This window comes from Psittacula echo (genome assembly GCF_963264785.1).
Source record: "Psittacula echo genome assembly, chromosome: 6".
NCBI classification, from domain to species: domain Eukaryota; kingdom Metazoa; phylum Chordata; class Aves; order Psittaciformes; family Psittacidae; genus Psittacula; species Psittacula echo.
Genome location: NC_137743.1, coordinates 39561052 through 39583847, shown reverse-complemented (window position 1 = coordinate 39583847; position 22796 = coordinate 39561052). Strand labels below are relative to the sequence as shown.

The following is a 22796-nucleotide window of genomic DNA, read 5'->3' as shown; positions in this document are numbered from 1 at the left end:
AAGTTTCAGTCCCAAGTAAGACGCCAACCTTCAGTTCCATCTACAGAAGAGAAGTGCAACATAAACCAGCCCCCAGCTCAAGACATCTTAATTCTGCTGTGGCAGTGTTCTGTAAATCTTCGCTTTGTTAAACATATCACTTACAGATTTATGGAGCAACTGGGTGGCTCAGGAGATTAGTAATGGGATACTGAGCACTGTCAGTTGTAGATTCAAATCCACCTCAGGTCAGGAGAGGTCAAAATGAAATGAGAGGGCATTACTGGTCCGTAGAGCAGCTTTCTTTTCAGCATGCTCTGCAAAACCAGTGGTTGAAGGGGATCAGAGAACAAACCACACCACTGGTCATGGAGTATCTCATCAGCCAGGATATATATTAGCAAAAAAAACTCAAGTGAGATGCTTGCACCCCACCGTCTGCATTGTATGGTATTTGTTCTGGAGAGAAAGTATTTCACAAGCATAGACTGTCACATTCGCAGCTGGGCTATATTCAGCCTCCCAGGGATAATTCATCCACAGCCACTAATTCATCGTCCGACTTAATCCTAAAGGAGGAGCTCCTGGAGGATCTCAAAACTGTCCTGGCAATCACCACAGCAGCGAGCCCAGACCCCAACAGCCAGTATATGCAGCAATTCTGTGTAAATCTCTGCTGCCCAAACTGAGTCTCTTCATACTGACGTGAGCAGAGCCAAAATGCCTGCTGCAGAGTGGCACAGGAACATGGTTCTCCACCAAAGACATGCTCCACCAAACAGGGCTGAACTGATCTTATCCCATTATAGCTAACTGTAGGACCAAAAGCAACACTGGTATGTGTATATTATTTTCTTCTCTCTCAAGAACTGAAAGATCCCAAGAGTTCAAAAGCCCAGACTAGTAATGTCCAAGACAGGTGACAGGATGATACCAGCATCCATAATCTAATGGAGTAACTGTACTTCCAGAGATCAGGAAATAACACTCACTCATTGATACCTTGCTGGTTGAGTGTCTTCCTGATTCACTCAGAGACTAGCAAGAACAACTTAGACCTGCTTCCTCATTTACAAACCGAGATATAAGTGCCAGTAGTGCTGGGAGCTTGAATGTTTACTGACCTGCAGGTGTAGCAGGATTTGAAAAGCCTACAATATAGCAGAAACGTTACCACTGCACCAGCCTCCTTTCATGCAATGTAATTAAAACTGTATGCACTAAAAACCTCTGAGAGAATTAAGGAAGAATGACAGGACCACTACTTCTGCACTTCCCTCTACCTTTTCCATTGGAAAGTGATACTCAAGAACTGAAAGGGCAGCAAACATTGCAGTGCTGTATCTGGTTTTATCTACACAGATATTTGATGCACAGCTGTCCCAGCATTATATTCTATTTTGTAGCTTGACAGCTCATAGCCTAGACTCGTGTGGTATATTGGAAATATTCATCTGCGCATCTCAATGACTATAGTAACAGCTACAATTTGAGCACGGGAGCTCAGATGTCGAGGCAGGCAGAGCAATTACCCTGTCATTGAGTAATGCAGATAAGTTGCTCCTGGCAACAAACCTTTTCAAACATGGATGGAGAACAGCATCCACAGAATAGAGGCCCCATGCACAAGTGCGGCCATTTTGATGAGCTTCTGCGCATCCGCCATTTCTCTTTGTTCTGATACTGCAGATTCTGCAGCACCTGGGGCAGCCCCATTACTGTGAGGTCAGTGCTTCAGACATGAAATGCACAACTAAAGGCCTATTTAATAAGAACACAGAGCAAGAGTAGATTTTTCAGGGAAGAATGCACAGGAACTATAAAATTTCACAGAGCGTTTGAGTCTCACTACATCACTGACCTCCTTTCACTCTTGTAACACTTCCATTGAGTTCCTTTATCTTTTCTTTTGATTCTTATCTCAGTTCGCACAGGTTCTTCTCTCCCTGCTATTTCACCCGGTTCCAGAGAGGTAGGGGTGGAGGAGAGAGGAGGCAACTCCCATCTGCGAGGACCAAAGCCACACAGCACCGGGCAAGCCTAAACCTGGACACTTGGAGACTCAGCTCTAGTTTGCAAGTTCCTGCCATCTAGTTTCTAGTTCCTGCCATCCGTAGCCTCAGTATAAAGAGGAACCTGCTCAGTCTCATCCATAACCTTACTCATATAGTACTGCCTCTGCTGAAGTAGCATATATATGTATCATAGAACATAGCAGTGATACACTATTGACCATTTCTGACAAAGGGAATTTAAAAAAAATATTTAAAAAACAGGCTTCTGCTTCTCAGCTTGTTGCACTGATTTCCTTACATATTTCATCTCATTATCTGCAGGGGGAAAAAGCAGAACTTTCAGTTTTACTTGATATGTCCAAACCTCACAATTTTGCATCAATCATCCATTTTTTCTTTAAGCTAAAGCATTTGGAACCAGGTAACTATCAAAAAAATAATAGGTTTTAATAATATTAAAAAGCTAAGGATTCTGTCTCTGATGTAGTGGGAGCTAGGAAAGCTTAACTTGGAAGCTGTTAAACAGAGACCCTAATGCTATTTGTAAAACCCACACATTTGTGGGAGTAGGGTCACGATACTGCAGTGCTTGATTTGGTAATACTCAACAATCCTCTTCCAGTACAGGCTTTCCTATCTGTACCTCTAGTTCATAAAATTCACATTAGATAAATAGACAACTAGAGAGGAAAAAAAGTAAATACAACATTGCATCACCTTTCAGACAAGAATTAGTTCCATTTTTGCACTTCTGATAATTTATCAATGAAGGTTTAAGTTAAATCAATTATCAAGAAATTCAGAAATGTTTAAAATGCATTCAAAATTGAAGCGGAACGGGTTCCAAATGGCTTTGCATTTGGTAGGAAGAATGCCTATGCCAACTTAACCCATACTGAGAAATTTGTGGTGACAAGCTGTGCTTTTCCCAGAGCTGGCAAAGTGGTTCTGTGTTACTACACAGAATACAGCTCAACCAGTTACACAAATAATACGTATAAAGGTGGTATTACTGAGCTGGTTAAAACACACACAGGCATACACATCCAACTACCCTCCTGCGAACCTTCTAAGAACACAGGGCTGCAGAATTTCTTTTTGTAATGCACTGCTTGGACCCTCTTTGGTAATTTTTGTTTCTGTAAGTGCAAAAGATTTTCTGGCTCATAACTCCTTCCTGTGCCTGCCCTAACAGCTAGAAATGCATTACAGCTTTGTCCTGGCTTCAGCAGTAGCAGTCATTATTTCTCCTTCTTAGTAGCTGGTGCAGTGCTGTGTTTTTGACTTTTGGCCTGGGAACAGAGCTGATAACACCGATGTTTCATAGAATCATAGAATAGTTAGGGTTGGAAAGGACCTTAAGATCATCTAGTTCCAACCCCCCTGCCATGGGCAGGGACACCCCACACTAAACCATGCCACCCAAGGCCTCATCCAACCTGGCCTTGAACACTGCCAAGGATGGAGCATTCACAACCTCCCTGGGCAACCCATTCCAGTGCCTCACCACCCTCTCAGTAAAGAATTTCTTCCTTATATCCAATCTAAACTACCCCTGTTTAAGTTTGAACCCGTTACCCCTTGTCCTGTCACTACAGTCCCTTGATGAACAGTTCCTCTGCAGCATCCTTGTAGGCCCCCTTCAGATACTGGAAGGCTGCTATGAGGTCTCCACGCAGCCTTCTCTTCTCCAGGCTGAACAGCCCCAACTTTCTCAGCCTATCTTCATACGGGAGGTGCTCCAGTCCCCTGATCATCCTCGTGGCCCTCCTCTGGACCTGTTCCAACAGTTCCATGTCCTTTATATGATGAGGACACCAGAACTACACACAATACTCCAAGTGAGGTCTCATGAGAGCAGAGCAGAGGGTCAAGATCACCTCCTTCAACCGGCTGGTCACGCTCCTTTTGATGCAGCCCAGGATACGGTTGGCTTTCTGGGCTGCGAGCGCACACTGAAGCCGGCTCATGTTCATTTTCTCATCAACCAACACCCCCAAGTCCTTCTCTGCATGGCTGCTCTGAATCTCTTCTCTGCCCAACCTGTAGCCTTGCCTGGGATTGCTCCGATCCAGGTGTAGGACCTTGCACTTGGCATGGTTAAACTTCATAAGGTTGGCATCAGCCAATCTCACAAGCGTGTCGAGGTCCCTCTGGATGGCATCCCTTCCCTCCGGCGTATCAACCGAACCACACAGCTTGGTGTCATCGGCAAACTTGCTGAGGGCGCACTCAATCCCACTGTCCATGTCACCGACAAAGATGTTGAACAAGACCGGTCCCAACACCGATCCCTGAGGGACACCACTCGTTACCGGTCTCCAGCTGGACATCGAGCCATTGACCACAACTCTTTGTGTGCGGCCATCCAGCCAGTTCTTCATCCACCGAGTGGTCCACCCATCAAATTGATGTCTCTCCAATTTAGAGACAAGGATGTCATGTGGGACAGTGTCAAAGGCTTTGCACAAGTCCAGGTAGATGACGTCAGCTGCTCTGCCCCTGTCCATCAGTTTCGTAGCCCCATCATAGAAGGCCACCAAATTGGTCAGGCAGGATTTCCCCTTAGTGAAGCCATGCTGGCTGTCACCAACCACCTCCTTGTTTTTCATGTGCCTTAGCATGCCTTCCAGGAGAATCTGCTCCAAGATTTTGCCAGGCACAGAGGTGAGACTGACTGGTCTGTAATTCCCCGGGTCATCCATTTTCCCCTTCTTCCAGTCATCGGGAACTTCACCTGACTGCCATGATTTTTCAGATATGATGGCCAGTGGCTTAGCAACTTCATTCGCCAGCTCCTTCAGGACCCGCGGATGGATTTCGTCAGGTCCCATGGACTTGTGTACGTTTAGGTTTTTGAGATGGTCTCGAACCAGATCCTCTCCTACAGTGGGCCTAGGGTCTTCATTCTCACAGTCCCTGCGTTCACCTTCCAAGACTTGGGTGGTGCGGTCAGAGACTTTGCCAGGGAAGATCGAGGCAAAGAAGTCATTAAGAACCTCAGCCTTCTCCAAATCCAGGGTAGCCAGTTCTCCCGATATCTTCCGAAGGGGGCCTACGTTGTCCCTAGTCTGTCTTTTACTCACTACGTACCTATAGAATCCCTTCCTGTTATCCTTAACATCCCTAGCTAAGTTCAATTCTAACTGGGCCTTAGCCTTCCTCATCTGGTCCCTAGCTTCCTGGACAGCATCCCCGTATTCTTCCCAGGCCACCTGTCCGTGCTTCCACCTTTTATAAGCCTCTTTTTTCCTTTGAATTTTCCTGAGCAGCTCCTCATCCATCCAAGGAGGTCTCCTGGCCCTCTCGCTGCACTTCCTTCTAGTTGGGATGCAACACTCCTGAGCTTGGAGCAGGTGATCCTTGAATAACAACCAGGAGTCTTGGGCCCCCCTGACCTCTAGGGCTGTATCCCATGGAACCTTACTAAGCAGGTTCCTGAAGAGGCCAAAGTCTGCTCTCTTGAAGTCCAGGGCAGTGAGCTTGCTGCACACTCTTCTCACTGTCCTGAGGATCTCGAATTTGACCATCTCGTGGTCTGACCAAGGACTTTGTGAGTCTCATGCTCTTCCAGGGAGGAGGGGAAGCTGGGAGGAAGCAGGGACAGGACACCTGACCCAAACTAGCCAAAGAGGTATTCCATACCACAGCACGTCATGTCCGGGATGTAACTGGGAGTTACCCAGAAGGGCACTCTCTGCTCGGTCAGGCTCGTTTTGGCGGGTGGTATCGTATTCTCTCCCCTTGTTATTTCTCTTATCATTATTACTATTGGTGGTAGCAGCAGTGGTTTGTGTTATACCTTAGTTACTGGACTGTTCTTATCTCTATCTGTGGGAGTTACATTCTTTTGATTCTCCTCCCCATCCCTCCGGGGGAGGGGGGAGTAGAAACTGCGTGGCTGACTTGCCGACAGGGCTTAAACCACAACAAGCTTACATACACAGCACATCTCTTTCCAGCACAGCAATGAGATCAGCAGACCAGCCCCACTTTCTGCTAAATTACCCAGAAACCCAAAACACTGACTGGAATTATCTGACAGTAATTCTATTATCAGATACAGAAATCCTGATATATTCCCCCTGCATTTCCCAAGTCTTCACAGCAGGGTACAGTCTAGCCTGCCACACTCCTCACAGGTTCAGAAGGCACAAAAAGTGATCTTGCTAAATGCTTCTACATGTGTGTCAAAGCCCTTGTGCTGTTTCCTGACCCACTGTAACAAGGAAGACAAAGAAAGGACCACGACTTATAAAATGACAATAATAAAAACACAGTACCTGTCTTGTCTGTAAATCATGACTCATATTCCTATTTCTCTCTAGAAGAAACAACCAAGACCCACAAGATACAGGACTGTCAACTAGCAGAAAATAAAGAGGATAAGGAGGGAGCAAACAAATATTAAGACCTTTTATTTCCATCAGCATAAGCAGTTGCTCTTCCTGTTAAGTCACAAGCCATTCAGCTGACGGACTTCAACCTCCAGCCACCCTCATCAATTGCCACTATTTCCAAAAAACCAAAAACAAGAAACAAATCCAAAATCCTGACCCCATGGTTCTGAAGCCACAGGGGTCTCTTGTCTTCCCCATATTTGATATTTATTGAATTTACAACTCTTAGATCCCTAAGTCTCTGAAGCCCATGCCACTCCCAAATAGCAGGTTTCAATAATTATAACAACAACCAAAATTAAAAAGTAAGCAGCTTTTGTTACACAAACCAGCTCAGCACTGGGGATAACTGGTACATCAACACAGTCTCCTCACCAACTGGTCCTTCTCCCCCATATCCCCTCAAGAGGAGGGGTAACTTCTCCCAGACACACCAAGAGTGTGCTGGCAACGAAGAGAAGCTGCCCTCTTTCCCTTTGCAGCAGTTTACCTAGAGGCTGAACACTATCTACCACATGCTTCCAGGGCAACAAGGCATCTTTATTAGCAATGCTCCACTTACATTATCGCAAAAAAAACCCCAAAACAAACAGCATAGGATCAGAGCTGTACCAGCAGGACAGCACTGCTATTGCTACCCCTACATGGCTCTCAGCAGGAGCTCCTGCTGCTGCTGCTCAAAAGCCAGAGCAGCAGCAGAGCTCCAGGGTTTGTCCCTGCATGCCTGCTACAACTGCATTCACACATTTCAGCCAATGCGTGCAGAAGAAATACATTAATACAGTTACTAATGGCTTTTTAGAAAAGTGGGAGAGATACGCAGCAATGTTTCCCAAATGCTAAGGACAGAAGGTACCTCTCTCCAGCACAGAATAACTGCTCTGAATTCCTACATCTACCAGCAAGACTGTAGCTGCTTCAGCTTTCAGGCTTGTTGCATTTTAGAGAGTCCCAAATGACTTTCTCAAGATGAAACGGAAGTATGTACTGGCAGCTACCATAGTACCATAAATTAAAACCCCCTGAAATTTAAACCACCAAACCCAGTAATAGGTGAGACAAAACCAGAGTACTTCCACTGTATAAACAGAGGACCAAGAGGCTGATGAGCCTAAGGTCACTTGCAAGTAAAATCCAGGTTTGTTCAATTCCAGCACAAAGTCTGAACTCAAAACAAGCCAAATGTAAGCTCTGTTAAGGTTAATCTCTCTCAACAGGTTGAGAGTTACATCAAGCCAGAAGAGCAATGTACTCAGCTCAGTTAGACATTCATATAACACTGCCTCTGCTGAAGTATCGTATATATGTATCTTCGAACATAGCAGTGATATACTATTGACCATTTCTGACGAAGTGAATTTAAAAAAAATATTTAAAAAACAGGTCAATAGTTCAGGGGTCTTCTAGAAAACAACTGCATCTATAAGCATCTCTGCTAGCTCTGCACATAGCCAGCCTTGTAAAAGCACTGCAGGCAGCACCTGCGCTGGCTTCCCTCTGCAGCAGCTCCAAACGACAAACAGCCTGGAGGGCTGCTGAAGGCAGTGGTTCTCACTGCTCCAACAGAGGCAGCCAGTTCTGCACTCCCTGCCCTTACAGACATTTGTAGCCATCTCAGATAAGCAGCCCTTCAAAGACCGTGATTAGATGATGGAGATAGCACTGACTCATGTCAGCATATTTTTTTCCCCAAGGGGAGCAGTTCTGCAGGTGAGCCAGGTGTTTCTCAAGTCAGACACTGAAATACAGGGTTTCTCATTCTTTTTCCCAGCTCTGCCACTGGCTCACAACACACCAGGTATGAAACCACCTTAGGTGCTTCCATTTTCCTTAAGCTCGTAGCAGCAGAGTCCTACCTTCCTCCCACATAGGAAGAGGGAAGGCAACTCTTGCACAGCACTTCACAGCTTAATGATCACATATGGTACAATTAAAATAAATTGTTTACACTGGCAACAGTTTTGTTTGAAGTTTATGGCTAAGGTTATTTTATAATACTCAGAAAATCTGGTCTGCACATAAAGCAAGCAATAGACAGACAAATTCCTCTAGTACCAATACAAGCAAATGTTTTTCTAAAGTATAAAGAAACATGTGCTTCTGTATAGCAAGATTAACCTTGCTTTAAGATTTGTCTGCATTTTTAAACTACTCTGCTCTGAAGTTAAATTGTAAAAGATACCATAAAGTGAAAAATAATCAAGACAATGTGTTTATCAAATGATAGCAGCATCTACCACTGAGTATTTATGGTTGACCCAGAAAATGGTAAGAAAATAAAAAAGCATACAGATATGTTCTAAAAGGGGAAAACCAAACAAAATGCAATATAAAAGGCTCTAGTGCCTGCAAGTACAGCTGCTCAGCTATTTGTATTACAGAGCAATGGATTAAAAAAAAAAAAAAAAGGCCACATTACTGTCCTTAATAGATTTTTGGAACAGGTTACTACTAAGTGAACAATATAAAAATCTCAAAGCTCTGTGAAAAGTTCCTGTATTATGCACATCTCACTGTTGGCCTAAATACAGAGATTCAAACAGTTCAGGAGAACTATACAGTCAGGAAAAGAGATTAAAACTGCAGGAAAATCTGACTTCTCTTAACAGCTTTGCTAAAAATATTCACTAACCCAGTTACCCCGATTCAGATAACAGTCTCCTGCAAATCCTCTGCTAAATGGGAGAATAATTTAGCAGTCAGAATGACACTTGTGTATCAGAGACTCAACTTCCCTCTAGGTTCCCAACGTGACTTTGAAAGTCAACATTCCCACCCTCAAAATAACAGGTGGTCTTTACCTCACAGGCTGCCACAAGGACAATTAAATAGAAAAGACAGTGTCACAGCAACAATACCTAAGTGAATTTGGTACAGGGGTACAGTGAAAGTTACAACAGGCATTTGGTACGTTTGACACATAAGAAAATGTGGGTTTCAGTGTCTCATCCCTCTCATGCAATGTAAGTGTTTAACAACAGCTTCAAAACGAACAGTTTTTCAAGAATCCTAGCGCTCCTTGACATAAGAGTCTCCTACACCAATCAAGAGCATGTCCTATCCATCATTATAACTAGATAGCATGGTAAGATTTCTTTTAGCAAAGAATGAAGCAATGAAAAAATGCATCTCTTTTAGCAAAGATATCTTAGAGGACTACTATTAAATATTTAAGTTCTTATCTTCGAATACTCATTTCTCATGAGGAAAAAAATCCAACATTCTTGATTTCAATTAGACTATCATGTAATTTGAAAACACACATTTTCTGAAGCTGTCATGGGACCGATTATTGATATTATTATGGAAATCTGATAACAATCACATGCATTTCCAGGACATCCCATAAAAACTCAAGAACCAAACAGGCCACATATATATATATACACATAGCTCGGCTTTTTCCAGTAGAAGAATAAAACCAGGAAACCATCAGAAATACCATGCCTGTGACTCCACATCTTTAAGATTCTGAGGGATCCCATTTTGGATATTTTGAGGTAAAGGTTTTGGGGTTTTTTTGTGGTTGTGTTAGTTTTGTTAGTTTTTAAGTATGCAATATTTTCACACACCAAAATCCAATGAAACTGAACGAAGCTATTTGTCTAGTTCACAAAGCCATCACACAGACAAGTACCATTATCCAACATGTACATTTCCAATGGAGCAGGAAAAACAAACATTGGCAACACTGCAATCAAGTCAAAAGTGTCAAGCAACTACTGAGCAACTCTAAATCACTTTCCTGGTTCTACACCTGCAGTGTCAGCTGAAGCACAGATCACCCTTCACTGCACATCCAGCCTATTGTCTCAAATGACTTGAATTCAGTGTCCCTTCATTTTTCTGCCAGCTGCCGAAGCAGAGCTCTGCTGCCACACCCTGCAGCATCCTGGTTCTCAACAGTACAGAGAATTGAGAGCAGACTCTGAACCAAGACTCATTCCCACACCGATACAGGTTTTTAAAGTCATCTGAGTATCTTGATAAGTAACTTCTCAGAATGAGTCTTACCTTGGCACAATCTCTGAGTTTTAGAACTCAGCAACACAAAAGCAAACAAAAGAGTGAAAGGATAAAGAGTTTGAAGGTAGTTGGCAGGTAATTGTCTTTGGTCTTGTTGGGCTACAGTAAGCCAAAATATGTCAAGCTCAAAGGAGCCCAATAAAAACAGACACAAAACATCCTGTGTTTTGGATGTTGTCTATGTTAAGAAAAAAGGAAAAAAAAAAATCCACCAACACAACAAACCACAAATAAATCCCTTTGTGTAGAAAAGATCTTTTCATTAAAACATTCGTGCAAAATTCCAAATATAATTCTGTATTCAAGTAAACCAATCAGAATTTAACAAGGAATGTGTCAGCAACCAGACTGTCCCAAGCCATAGAAGCTAATAGGTGGAAACTGGATTATGTGTGTTTATAATCAACAAGCAGAGAACAGATCACCTCTTTTGCTTCTTCTATGCCACTCCTCCCTTTCCAACACATGTCCACAACTCCTCTTTTCCCTACACATTTGGTATTACAACACAGCTCAGGTTATGCACACTGAAATCTTCAAACAAGAGAGCTGACAAATACTGATGACACAAGATATTTAATGTTGTCCTCAGTGGAAGTAAAAGCCCACCTTTAAGAACTCACAGTTGTGAGATCTGCAGGTTTGCAACTTGCTTTGATATGCTGCTTATAGTTAGAAATGTATGCTAGTGCCTGAGACAGATAAGACATTTCAGAACAATTAAATTTGGAAGAAAACAAATCCTAAGGCAAGTAATTTTAATGATAACAGGAAGGACATGAAACATAGTACAAGAGCATCAGCAGTCGAGCTAAATATGCCAAGAAAACACAAGTAACCTCTCCTCGTAAGTATCCGTTTTTACAGAAGCATCCCCTCCCCACCCCACTCCTCAAAAAACTACTACAGAGAAAAGCATATTAATATTAAAGACTTATAAGTGGCATCTCATCCTTTATTTTACCTTTTGCAACAGCTTTTATTCTTCTGGAACAGTTTGAAACAGTGAAAAAATATGTGGAGATTTAAGTACACATCACTCCCTAACAGCTTCCTCACTGCATGTTAAGCTTTCATTTAGGGCAGGAAGCTTCAGAAGAAATCATCTCCAATGATGCAGAATAAAAAAAAAGTACTCCCAGACATCCTTAAATACTGATAAATGTGACTGTACCAGACTGAACAGCCATTTGCAAAAACAAATCCAAACACCAGTGACTAACTACTGCATCTCAGGGGAAGGAAACAAAGGCTGCAACAAGCTGGAGCAAGGTAAGCTAGTGCAGATGCCAAACAGTCTAAACCTTCTTGTCTATACCAAAGACACCCTGCAGAAGCTATGAGAGGAAAAAAAGCAGCATTGACGGTGGCATAAGACTACATTTTCCAGTGGTTTAACAGTCTACCATCTTGAAATATAGCATCTACATCTCAAGTTTTGAAGCTTTAAGTAGGAATGCATGTTTTTGAAGGAATAGGTGTGCAAGATGAAGATATTTTTAGAGAAATACATCCAAATGGGATTAGAAAGATAAAAAAGCCTTCAACACTGAGAAAACACAAAAGGCAAATTGCAGTGGTGAAAAACATAATACATTTTGCATTTTGAGCAGATCATCTTTCTAACACCACCAACAATAAACAGGAGCAATTTTCAGACCTTACTTCTCAACATATTTTCAGAAAACAGAAGAGCATGTGCAAGCACAACTTCATCCAAGAAGCATGCATTGATCCGTGTTGAATAATTTTCTTCCAATTTAGCACTTACAGGCAAGCTTGAAAGAATTTACTTTCCAGAAGGGAAACAGCAGAGGATTCTGAAAAGAAACAAACAGAAGACCCCCCCAAACTACACTGTCCCCAGAGATGTCACTATCTCTGCTTAAATCTAGCAAGAATGTGCCAAGCAGCATTTAATAAGCCAAGGATTTTGCTTTGAACCTTAACTGAAAGGGAAGGATCTCTGTCTCAGAAGCATCTTAGAAAACTGGTTTGGTGCCAACAGTCTTGGGACCCAAATCAGCTGCTGCTCATCCTGATACCTGTGCTGCAGCCTCAGGGAACCCCTGAAGCACCACTCACTGCAGGCCTCGGGCAGACACGAGGGCATTGCTCAGGCAGGCCACTCACTACTCTCTGAACAACAGCACACCATGCGTGTGTGGATACTCCATGTTTCAAAACTTTGCATGAGTCAAATCCCCATGCAAACCCAAGTGTTTCCTTAGGAAAGCTACCTCCCCATCCCAAATCAACCCAGGCTGGGTTATGGGACTAGACAGATGCAAAGGCTGGTGGTGAAGAAGGAGAATCTTTGAGGTTTGGAGAAGCTCAGAGACTATTTTGCAAGCCCTTATCAAGACAGATCTTTTCCACTGACTTACATTATGGGAGAGTAACACCATACTTTACATTTGCTTCAGTGCTGTATGAGAGTATCAGTGTCAGGAAATACATACATTGTACTTCTTGATAATTAAAACCAAAGCAGTTTCGTTCTTTAGCAAACACACTGTAAAAACAGAACCAAAAAATTACTGTGCCGGTCCCATGATTTTAACCTTCTACACAAGCTCCTGAAAATAAGCATGAAGCAAAGCAGTATGCCGTAGGAAAACACCTACTCTCCTTAAATATCAAGCATATGAGCAGCTCCCTGAATGGCTACCACACCAGTTCTTCACTAAATAAAATAGTTTATTCTGCAAGGCACAGAAAAGCCATCTACACCGAGTGGAATCATCCTTTACATTTTTTCCCCAAATGAACAGCAACGTGTTATGATCTACAGGCTCCCACTTCTTCCCAAGACACCTCCTGGCTTAAGCTACTAATAGAAATCACCTAAAAAGAAGACAAGTGCCAGATCTGCCAGTCTGCTGCTGCTTCTTTGGTAATAGTCTGACCTGAAAGCAACATAGCCCACAGCCGCAAGGGAATCAGCACAGCAGAGTGGTTCATCTCATCCACGAAACAGGAAAACGCAGCAGGTTAGACACATTCATGGCTTATGCCAGGGTATGGGGAAATCTTAGGATATAGGAGGATTAGTGACACTTTTGATAGAAACAGCTCCCACAAAGATATTTGCCAGCTCTTGTTGTCTTCAGATACCATCCATTCCATAGAAATGTCATGCTTAGCTATGCCAGCTACCTGTATCTCAGAGAACAGTCCTTCATAAAATCTTTCATACAAAACTTGTTCAGTCTTCACTGGAAAAGAATGTTGAGCAGAGCTGGAAAACACACCAAAGATGCTAGGAGACAAAGCAAGCATTAGCGTCCCATGTTCAGTGTTCTGCTAGGAAAACGTCATGCTACATATCCACAGACATGTTTTACACCAAGACAGAAGTCACATCTCACTTCACATTCTACATCAAACAGGTATGAGCTTTTTATAAAAGGTGCTCATAGACAGGTCATGAACAAATTCTTCATAAGCAGAACTGTTGTGCATTTTGAGGTAGCAATGGGTGCTGGGCTTTTGTTAGATGCACAATGTACCAACCCCATGAAAAAAGCCATGCAGCACAGGGTAGGTTGTTGGGTTTTTTTAAACTAGTCATTTATCTACTATCCTGGGAGAGGGGTTTAGGTCTGTCTTAACCACAGAATGACAACTGCTTAACAGCATACAGAGATCTCTGTGCAGAAGGGTCTTAAGAACATACCTTATTTTCATTAGTACAAACTGCTGACTTCACTGGTATATGTGAAATAAAAGGTTACAGGTATCCAAATATTCTAGGGATAGAAATAAGTGAGAATCTCTCCATATGACATTCCAAACAGTACTGATAGCAGAAAGTATGGAAAACAAACAAACAAACAAACAAACAAAAAACCAACAAAACACCAAACAAGAAACCAACACAACCCTGATCAGATTCCACCCCACCCACTGCAAAGGAACCATCCATCAATTTTTGTTTTCCTTTATTTCATGGAATATGACACTGCAAAACAGCAGTGACCACTGCTGAGTAGCAGAGTATCAGGTGATGATTTTGTTTGGTTTTAGACACAATAGTTCGGTATGTGGAATGTTTCACGGATGAAAGAACAAAATTTTCCCTCATGAGAGACAAGCAGAACCCTGCAGGGACCCTCCCGCTTATTCTGTAGCTCTCTTCCGGTTTTCTTGGGCGTAGTTTGCCAGGAGAGCTGGCAGAGGGGTTCTCTGAAGACCCCCAGCACAAGGAGCACGGGGCTGAGGAATGCTCTGCACTGCCTGCCTGACAGAGAGCACACAGCAGAGAACTGCAGCACTCAGCAGCTCCTGCTAAGCTGGGCTTTACACACCCCCTCATGCTGCAGCTCAAAAAGCAGCTGACAACCAGAGTGAAGAGTCTTTTATCCCCTTTCTGGCAATATTAACATGAGGTTTATGAGCTGGCTATAAAGATTTGCTTTTGAAGTTCTCATTTCTAAACAGGAGATACTTAACTTACAAATCAGTTTCAAATCAGCACTAAAAGAGAAGTGGTCACTCTAGATATAACACAGAAAGAGGAAGTGAAAATACTGTCTCCTTCACAACTAAATTCCTAAATATTTTACAACAGGGATGGGGGAAAGGGCTGGAAGCCCTCTCCTACAAACATAAATCAGAAAAGTATGCTCATGGGGAGCATCCCACCAGGTGCTGAGCCTCTCCACATCCTTCCTATGCAGATGCTCAGGAATAGAAGCACTCGGAGGAACAGGAAGAAAGACGATGAAGCCACATGCCAGAAGACTGCCTCAGTTGCTCACTACAGCAACTTTTTTACAATTTTTTACAACAATTACGTAAGAACGTAAGAAATGAAAATAAGCCAGCTAGAAAAATACATATTTAGGTATGTCAGAGAACACAATCAATCAGGGAGTCACCTTGAGGTTGCAGAGGAGCAGAAACATAAAATGAAGCTGCAGTCTGTTGAGACTGTCGGGCAGCTAACTGCAAAAGAAAGCAGTGGATTTACCACTGCTGCCTCTTCCTGCAGATGAGATCCATCTAAAAGTTTTTATATTCTAAATTTTAAAGTAGATTCAAAATACAGTGGGTTTTCTCTGTTTTAAATAAAGGAAAACTTAAGGTAAGACATTTTAATCTTCCATATTTCACTGTGGTGCATTTGCAAAGCTCATGAAGATGGATGGAAGAAGCCAGAACATAAGACACTGGGTCAAATGTCAACTTCACGGGGTTTAACTGGTTTGAACAGAGCTCGGACATCACCCTAGGACTTCCATGAGGAAAAGCTCCAAATCACACAACACAGGCATCATAGAAATACAGCTTTATACAGGGCGTGAAAGATTCCTGGGAAACTCAAGCCTAAGTTGTCAAACTTCCTTCACTGCTGTTTGTTTTCAAGAAATATCATCATGTCATGTTATTTAATTTTTGTGGAAAAATCTGCTCAAGGCCCTAGGAAAGTATAACAGGTATGATGGTAGGAAGTTCAGAAAGAAAGCACTTTAGCTGGGAACGAAAAATAAATTTATTCAGATTTACTAGTCAGAGAAAACCAGACATTTTCTTTAAATGATTTATCTTATTTTTTCTTATGGGATGACAAAACTCCTCTGGGAGGGGGGCTGATGATTTTGTTTGGGTTTCTTACATTTTAACAAAACCCTTTTCATTCCAATATATTATAGAACAAAAATAAAAGCTGCATTGCAGTGTTTTTCAAATGCTTTTTGCTTTTTGCTTCAGATAATGTTTTCAAGAGCTTTTGAAGACTAAATTACTGCTTTCTAGAAGGAAGTCTACTCTACATTCTTCCACCAGAATTGGAATTCCTTGCCCGGGCCAAGCATTATTTATTGGATGCTGGATTATTTGTTATTTTTTGAAGCTGAGCAGCCACCCTAAACTAGTAAATAATAACAACCAGTACCACTTTCTACTGACATACTGCAGTGGCATCCACTGTAGGTCAAGTTACATCAAAGCTTGAAGAATATAGGAAGTTTTTCATGCTCATTTACACTTACAAAACTACAAATATCCCCATGGAACCCCAGCCGCATGGCTTCTCTTTGAAAGAAAGCAGCTGTAGCTGAGGATTTATTGTGCTCGTTAAGACTACTAAAATGCGTACCTAAAAAAAATCTGTATTTTGCCCTGTGAAGGGAAAGGAAAGGCATACTCCAAGCTTTTGACTAGATTTTCAAGATGACAAATAATCCCCAGAACTTATGCTAGCTACCGAACTGAATACACATAGAAATATTTCTATATTTTTATATAAATAACTAAATGCTTTTCTTCTTGTTTCTATGTTTTTAAACTTCCATGGTAGAAATTGACAGTTGCTGTTACCTTTCCTTTTCACCTTTACTACAGGAATTCTCTCCTGACTGCAAGACAAAAACCACTTTTTTCAAAGCATTATAGCTACTGTTTTGCCAGACAACAGATAAAAGACACATTACATACTTGCACGCTCACTTAGGTGGGAAAGGGTTCTAAATTCTACTTCTTAAAAAATTACATTGTTAAGGGATATACAGTAAATTTATTTTAACCTACTTTTAATGTGTCTGCGTGTTTATTTATTTAAGGGAGGAAGGGGAACTGCCGACATTTGTTTCTTGAACATCCATATGACTGTGCTACCGTTAGGCTTTAGTTCCAAATATTTGTTGACCAAAGACAGCCCTGCACTGCTGACTGAGATTGATAACTAATTTGATTATTCTGTTGTTAGCAGACTGTGGTAGGTGCTAGGACTTTAAATTTCCAATAAAGAAAATTAATATGGCCAGAGGGAAAACATTTAATACAAACAAATTAAGAAAAACAAGTTAGCCATTCATGTCCAGAATTGACCAATTTTTTCCTTGCTTTTCTGCAACTGTTTTACAACTTCCAAGAAAGAAGTTTCTAATCAAGTCAATGTTTTAAAACAAACCTTAACAAATCATACAAGCAATTTGCTCATTCTTTGGAATGTCAATTAATTGTAGGATCTCTTTATCATACTACAGTATGGATCATAGTATTGGTTTAACCCCAGTAGACCATTATATAAAATAAAGGACTGAAGAGAGGGGCTGGTTAGACAAAAAAATATAGCTTAAGTTCGAGAAGATGATACTGCCTATGCAGACCCACCAAATCCAGCACCGGCTAAGTCCCGAACCCATAAAGAGACACCCGCTTTGGAAAGCTTCAGCTTCAGGAAGGACAAGTGAAGGCGCTTTCCCTGCGCCATGTTAACCGCTCGGCAGAGAAGCTGCATCCCGAGCCGCGCAGGGCCCCGGCACTCGCACGCTTTGTTCATTTTAAAGCCTTTGCTGATGCGAACAGCCTACCCGTGTAAAGCGCTGGGGAACGGAGGGCTTGGGACGGCTGCTGCAAGAGGGCACCGAACTGTTTAATGTTTGCTTGTAAACGAAAAGGAAAAACTTCAACTCGCGCGGATCACCGCGCCTAAAGATTCTCACACCGTAACCCCGCTGCTCTGCAGAGACCAGCCAGCACCGGCGCATCCCGCCCGCCCGGGGCCGGCACAGCGCATCCCGGCTCTACGGAGCTGCCTGGCGCTCCAGGGGCGGCTTTGTCCGCTGGTCGGGGGTTGCTGCTCGGCCCTGGCGCAGGGGATCCCGCCGCAGCCCCAGGAAACTTTCCCCCGGCGGCTGCCGCAGGGGCGCGGCGGAGGCGCAGGCGGCCGCCCCCGCGGAGCGCGGCGAGCATGCCCAGTCACCGGCATGACATCAGCGCCGGCAGCGGCGGCCCCCGCGCACCCCCACCCCTCCCGGAGCCTGATCGGCCACCCCGCGGGAGCCCAGACCCCCTGACCGCGGTGTCGGGGAGGAAACGGGGGGGGCAGAACCCCGGGGAGCACCCCCGCCCCTTCCTCGCTCCGCCGCCGCGGGAACAATGGGCGCGGGGCGCGCCGGCGGCGGGAGGAGGGTGGTGGGTGAGTGGGGCTCCTGCGGGCGGCGGGACCTTCAGGGAAGGATGCTCGCTCCGGCGCTACGGGGAGGAGGGTGGATGCTCGTCCCGTCACGGCACCGCGCAGGCGGGGGAAGGATGCGGCAGACTCACCCCGATAACCACCGTCTCGTCGCCCTTGAATTTGGGGATGAATTTGTCCCCCCGGAGGATCTCCGCCTCGTTGAGGGGCCGGAACCGGCACATCACCTTGATGCTGCACTCAGCGGGATCCGCCATCTCAGCGGGGCGGGCGCCGGCCACAGGGAGCGAGCGCTCCGCCGGGCAGGTGCCGCAGACGCCCTGCTGCCGCCGACCGGGCGGGGCGGGGCGGGGCGAAGAGCCGCTCAGCGCCGGCAGCGTCCGCGGTCCCCGGCTCGCCCCCCTGCCCGGGCGCGGCTGCGCGGAGCCGGGCTGCGCGGAACGCTCGCCCCGCTCAGCGCCCCCGCGGCTGCTCCGCCGCGGCACCGCAGCGCCCGCGAGGCCTGACGGGAGGCGTAGTCCGCGCGGCAGGTGGCGGCCGCCAACGGCGGTAACGGTCCCTAACTGCTCCCCTCAGCGGCGTCCCACCGCACAGCCGCTAAGGAAGGAGGGAGGGAGCGAGCGAGCGAGGAAGGCACAGACCACCGACCGCTGCCGCCAGGTTAGCCGTTCGTCCGTGGTAGCTTGCAGTAATCAGCTGCAGGTTATGGCTCTCTAATCTGAGGCAGGGACTACGCTCATGCTCGACGCTGGGGGTGTCACAAACAAAAATGCACAGCAGGGCACAGGTGTCTCCTTTGCAGTTGTCTGTATTTGCTCCAGTTTTAAGAGTAAGTCCTCTGCTTTGGGTTAGGCCTCCAGCTGCTGCTGCTCTCTGGGTGGAGACACCGGCCCGATTTATAACTAGGTTAAAGACTATCTAGTCCCGGGATGTCATTATATTACCCTTATTTTCTGTGAGGAAAAGCAGAAGCAATAGCTGGGTGGCGCTTTGACCTCATTATATTTACAAGCATCTTGTCACAATGCAGGCAGTGAATCAGCATCTGGAAGAAACAGTGGCTGCAGCCAGTTCCCACACATTGGGATGCTCTCCTCCGCCTCCACACTCTGACCATGTTTCTTCCCTACCTGCTAAAAATACCTGCAACTCACGCTCCTGTTCCAAGGCTAGTGCATTTCACTACGTTAAAGCTGAGATAGTCTAATGTCTTCTCCTCCTCCATCACTTTCTCCCTGCAAGAATCTACACCACTTAAAGATGAACCCAGCAACTGTTGATGTTTTCTGGAAAGTTGCAGGCATTCCCTGGACTTCAGCAACTCCAGAAACCCATTTCCTTCAGAGTACCAGTTTCATTAAATGAGCCTCGGTCATGCAATTAAGATTACAGTGGCCAGTTCTTTAATGTTTCTATAGAGATTTCCCTTTCTTCTAGCCACAGCAATTGAACAGTTGTCCTCAGTACCTGCAATGGATGCAAGAAAAGCGGGCTACAAAGGCTCTTCATGCCCTTTTTAAAAGCAATTACATCAGGGAGAGTTAGCAATGTGCAGCATATGATAAGACATTATTATATAATGTGATTTATTCCTGGGGATTACCAATTACCTAGCCCTTTTATTTCTCTTATGTTTCAAGCTTTTACCCTGAATATCCAATTCGGTAGTCAGGACAAGTAGGGGCTTAGTCATAAAAGACAACCGTTTCAATTAATTAATCCTGATTTTTCTCCATTACCAAGAGCTCCTTTTGGAGCAAGATAGGCAAACCCTATTCTCCTATTAGAGTAGGTATAATTGGCAATTAGTAAGAATGCACTGCAGAGATGTCTCTTCTTAGCAGTTGTGTCACAAACAGTATTACATTGTCTGTACTGTAGACAATACCATATTGTCACAAAGCTGCTATTTTTACTACTTATTACCAGATTACTGGGTTAAGTAGCCTAGTAGGAACATTAGTTTTCAGCCAGATTCAGGAGGGATCAAAACCTTCTTGAGCCTGTGAGCTTCTTCCAGGCTGTTCAGAATGCGTGATGGAAGATACGATTTACAGTGTATTGAGATACTGCTTCCTATAAAACATGAACTATCAAGATATAGAAAAGCAGTCATACTTTGCTGCTGCGATCTTAAGCATTATTAATTTCTTTCATTTCTAAAACCATGCCTTTCTCAGGTTATGTACTTACAAGAAACATCACTATAGCTGTAGTTCTCTTGGGTTTACTGAGCTACAGTGCACAAGAATGCAAGAGAGTTTTCCCAAAAGTAAAACAAAGCAAACCTTGATGTCATCTCATTTTCCCATTTTTCCAGCAAATTCTCCAGCTAAGTGCATGGCCTACATGACCCTGGCACATCAGATATGGTTTGACAGCAAGTTCTGATTTTTCCTGAAGAAATTCTTAAGCTGAGCCAGCCTCAGCTGGGACAGTTCACTGAACAGCCCCAGGTGTCAGAGGTCTCCAAAAGGAATAACAAATCCTTTCCTCAAAGACTAGGGTGAAGGGGGGCAGTCATAAGAGAATTATGAGTTTCCATTTCCCTGTAGATGAGCTGCCAATATAGCCAAGCTGTTCAGGCTGCAGGAAAACCAAGAAGGGGGCATGTCATAGAGCATGTTATGAACAACGGTGGAATGAGGATTCCAACAGAAAGGTGACCCCACAGAAATCAAGAACTGGGTGCCTGGGCATTTGAGAAGTGAAAAAGCAATTTCCAGTCCCCAGAGCCAAAAGAACATTGCTTCCTTTATTGCTGCTGCTTGGTTCAAGGAGTGAGTTTTGGCTTTGGGAAGGAGCTTCAGGAGAAAAAGAACAAGAAGCGCTGGATTTCTGCTGTCTTTAACAGCTTTGTGCATTAAACAGAATGCACCTGTCAGAGTCATAACTTTTCAGCAGAGAGAGTGGCTTTAACATAGGTTTCATTAATCCTGGTGTCTCAGCAATGGCCTTCGAGATGAAATCTGATACACTTGTGTCATCAGTGCTGATACACGTCTGCAGGTAAAAGGGTGGTAAAGGATTTCTTTCAGGAGTACCAAAAGGGTTGGAATCAACATGATAAAAAGCAATTTTAAATATCCATGATAGTTAATTTCCTTTGATCAGACAGGGAATGATTTCTTTGGTGGTAGGGGCACTACAGGGATTCCTGTCATGCTTCCACAGAAAGGTCAGGTTTGGAAATCAAGTACCACCAGTCAGAAGATATTCCATCAGACAACATTTGGGCTACACTAGCGGAGTTTATAAGCAGCCATTGTTTCTGATTTGCAAAACACTTCAATATATGCTTACTTTAAAGTACATATATAAATTATGTTAAGTACACACAAAAATCTCTATCTTCATGTAAATTATTCATATTATACATAGTCATGTATCTTGTGTTAACCCACCTATAAAAATGGATTTGCTAAAAAACAAACAAATCTATTGTTACCACTTTGTATAAAACAGCAAAATGTTTTAGTTGATTCTTCAATATTCAAACCAGTTTTCCAAGTTAAAATCCTTTCGTCTGGGTTACTCAATAAATAATCCAAACAAAAGTGTTCTAACTTGGGAAAAAAATACGTTGTCTTTTACTGTAGGATGTTATAGAGCAATCATAAAAATCCAAAACAACAGAACTAAAAACCCAAACCCACTAAAAAATACATAACCCCGAAACACAAAGCCTCCACACCAAAGTGCATTGTGAGGGAGAACATGTCTACTGTCAAATCCACTGGAGAAAGAGTTAAACAGCATAACAGGCAAATGATGCCATCTTCTGGTGTCACTTACACTGCTGTTGATTTAAAACCACGATGGCTACTCTAGTCTGATCATCACCAGGAAGATGAGGATGATGTTATTTTAAGCATCAGTTTTTCCCCAGGGCAGCGTTCCGTGAAATACCATTAACTCAGGAAGAGTCAGCGAAGCATTGCCAGCCAACAGTGGGAAAGCGAGCACCAGGCTGACATCAATCTACAGCTAGCTGCCACCAGCTGTCCCCAGGGGTGACGTCAGAGCATATGGGGCTCCCCACAGCTTCTGGAAGAAGGGCTTTGCATTTCCATCCAAACTCAATCCGGACCACTACTGGGTTTCTGAAAGTGTAACTACCAGTTGTGCATGAACTTGGTCAGTTGATCGCCCCACTAATTTCTCTTCTGTCCTTGGGAGAGTTCAGCAGCTGACAGGCACAGTACTAGTTTATTTTTACAGACATTCCTGAATAAATAAGATCTTGCCAGTATAGGATATGCATGGTGCTGTGGTCAGTGTTTTCATTTGACCTGTCAGAACTTTAGAGTGCTTATGCACTCCTGTCAGACACACACAAAAAAAAAAAAACCAAAACAAAACAAACAAAAAAAAAAACCAAAAAAACAACAAAAAAAAAAAATTAGGCTGATGCATCTGTTCTTTCCAAATTTTCTTACATATCTTTATCTG

At 43.7% G+C, this 22796-nt stretch overlaps 1 protein-coding gene across 1 annotated transcript in view; it reads right to left on the bottom strand.

Moving 5' to 3' along the window:
* Window positions 1-18601, bottom strand: part of KIF5C (kinesin family member 5C) — a gene marked incomplete at both ends in the record, with an annotated part of 79043 nt that extends 60442 nt beyond the window's left edge. The window contains one exon of the mRNA XM_080621840.1: window positions 18476-18601. Coding sequence (XP_080477966.1) covers window positions 18476-18601 — 126 coding nt within the window. The remainder of the gene's footprint in view (window positions 1-18475) is intronic.
* Between the last annotated feature and the right edge of the window lie 4195 nt (window positions 18602-22796).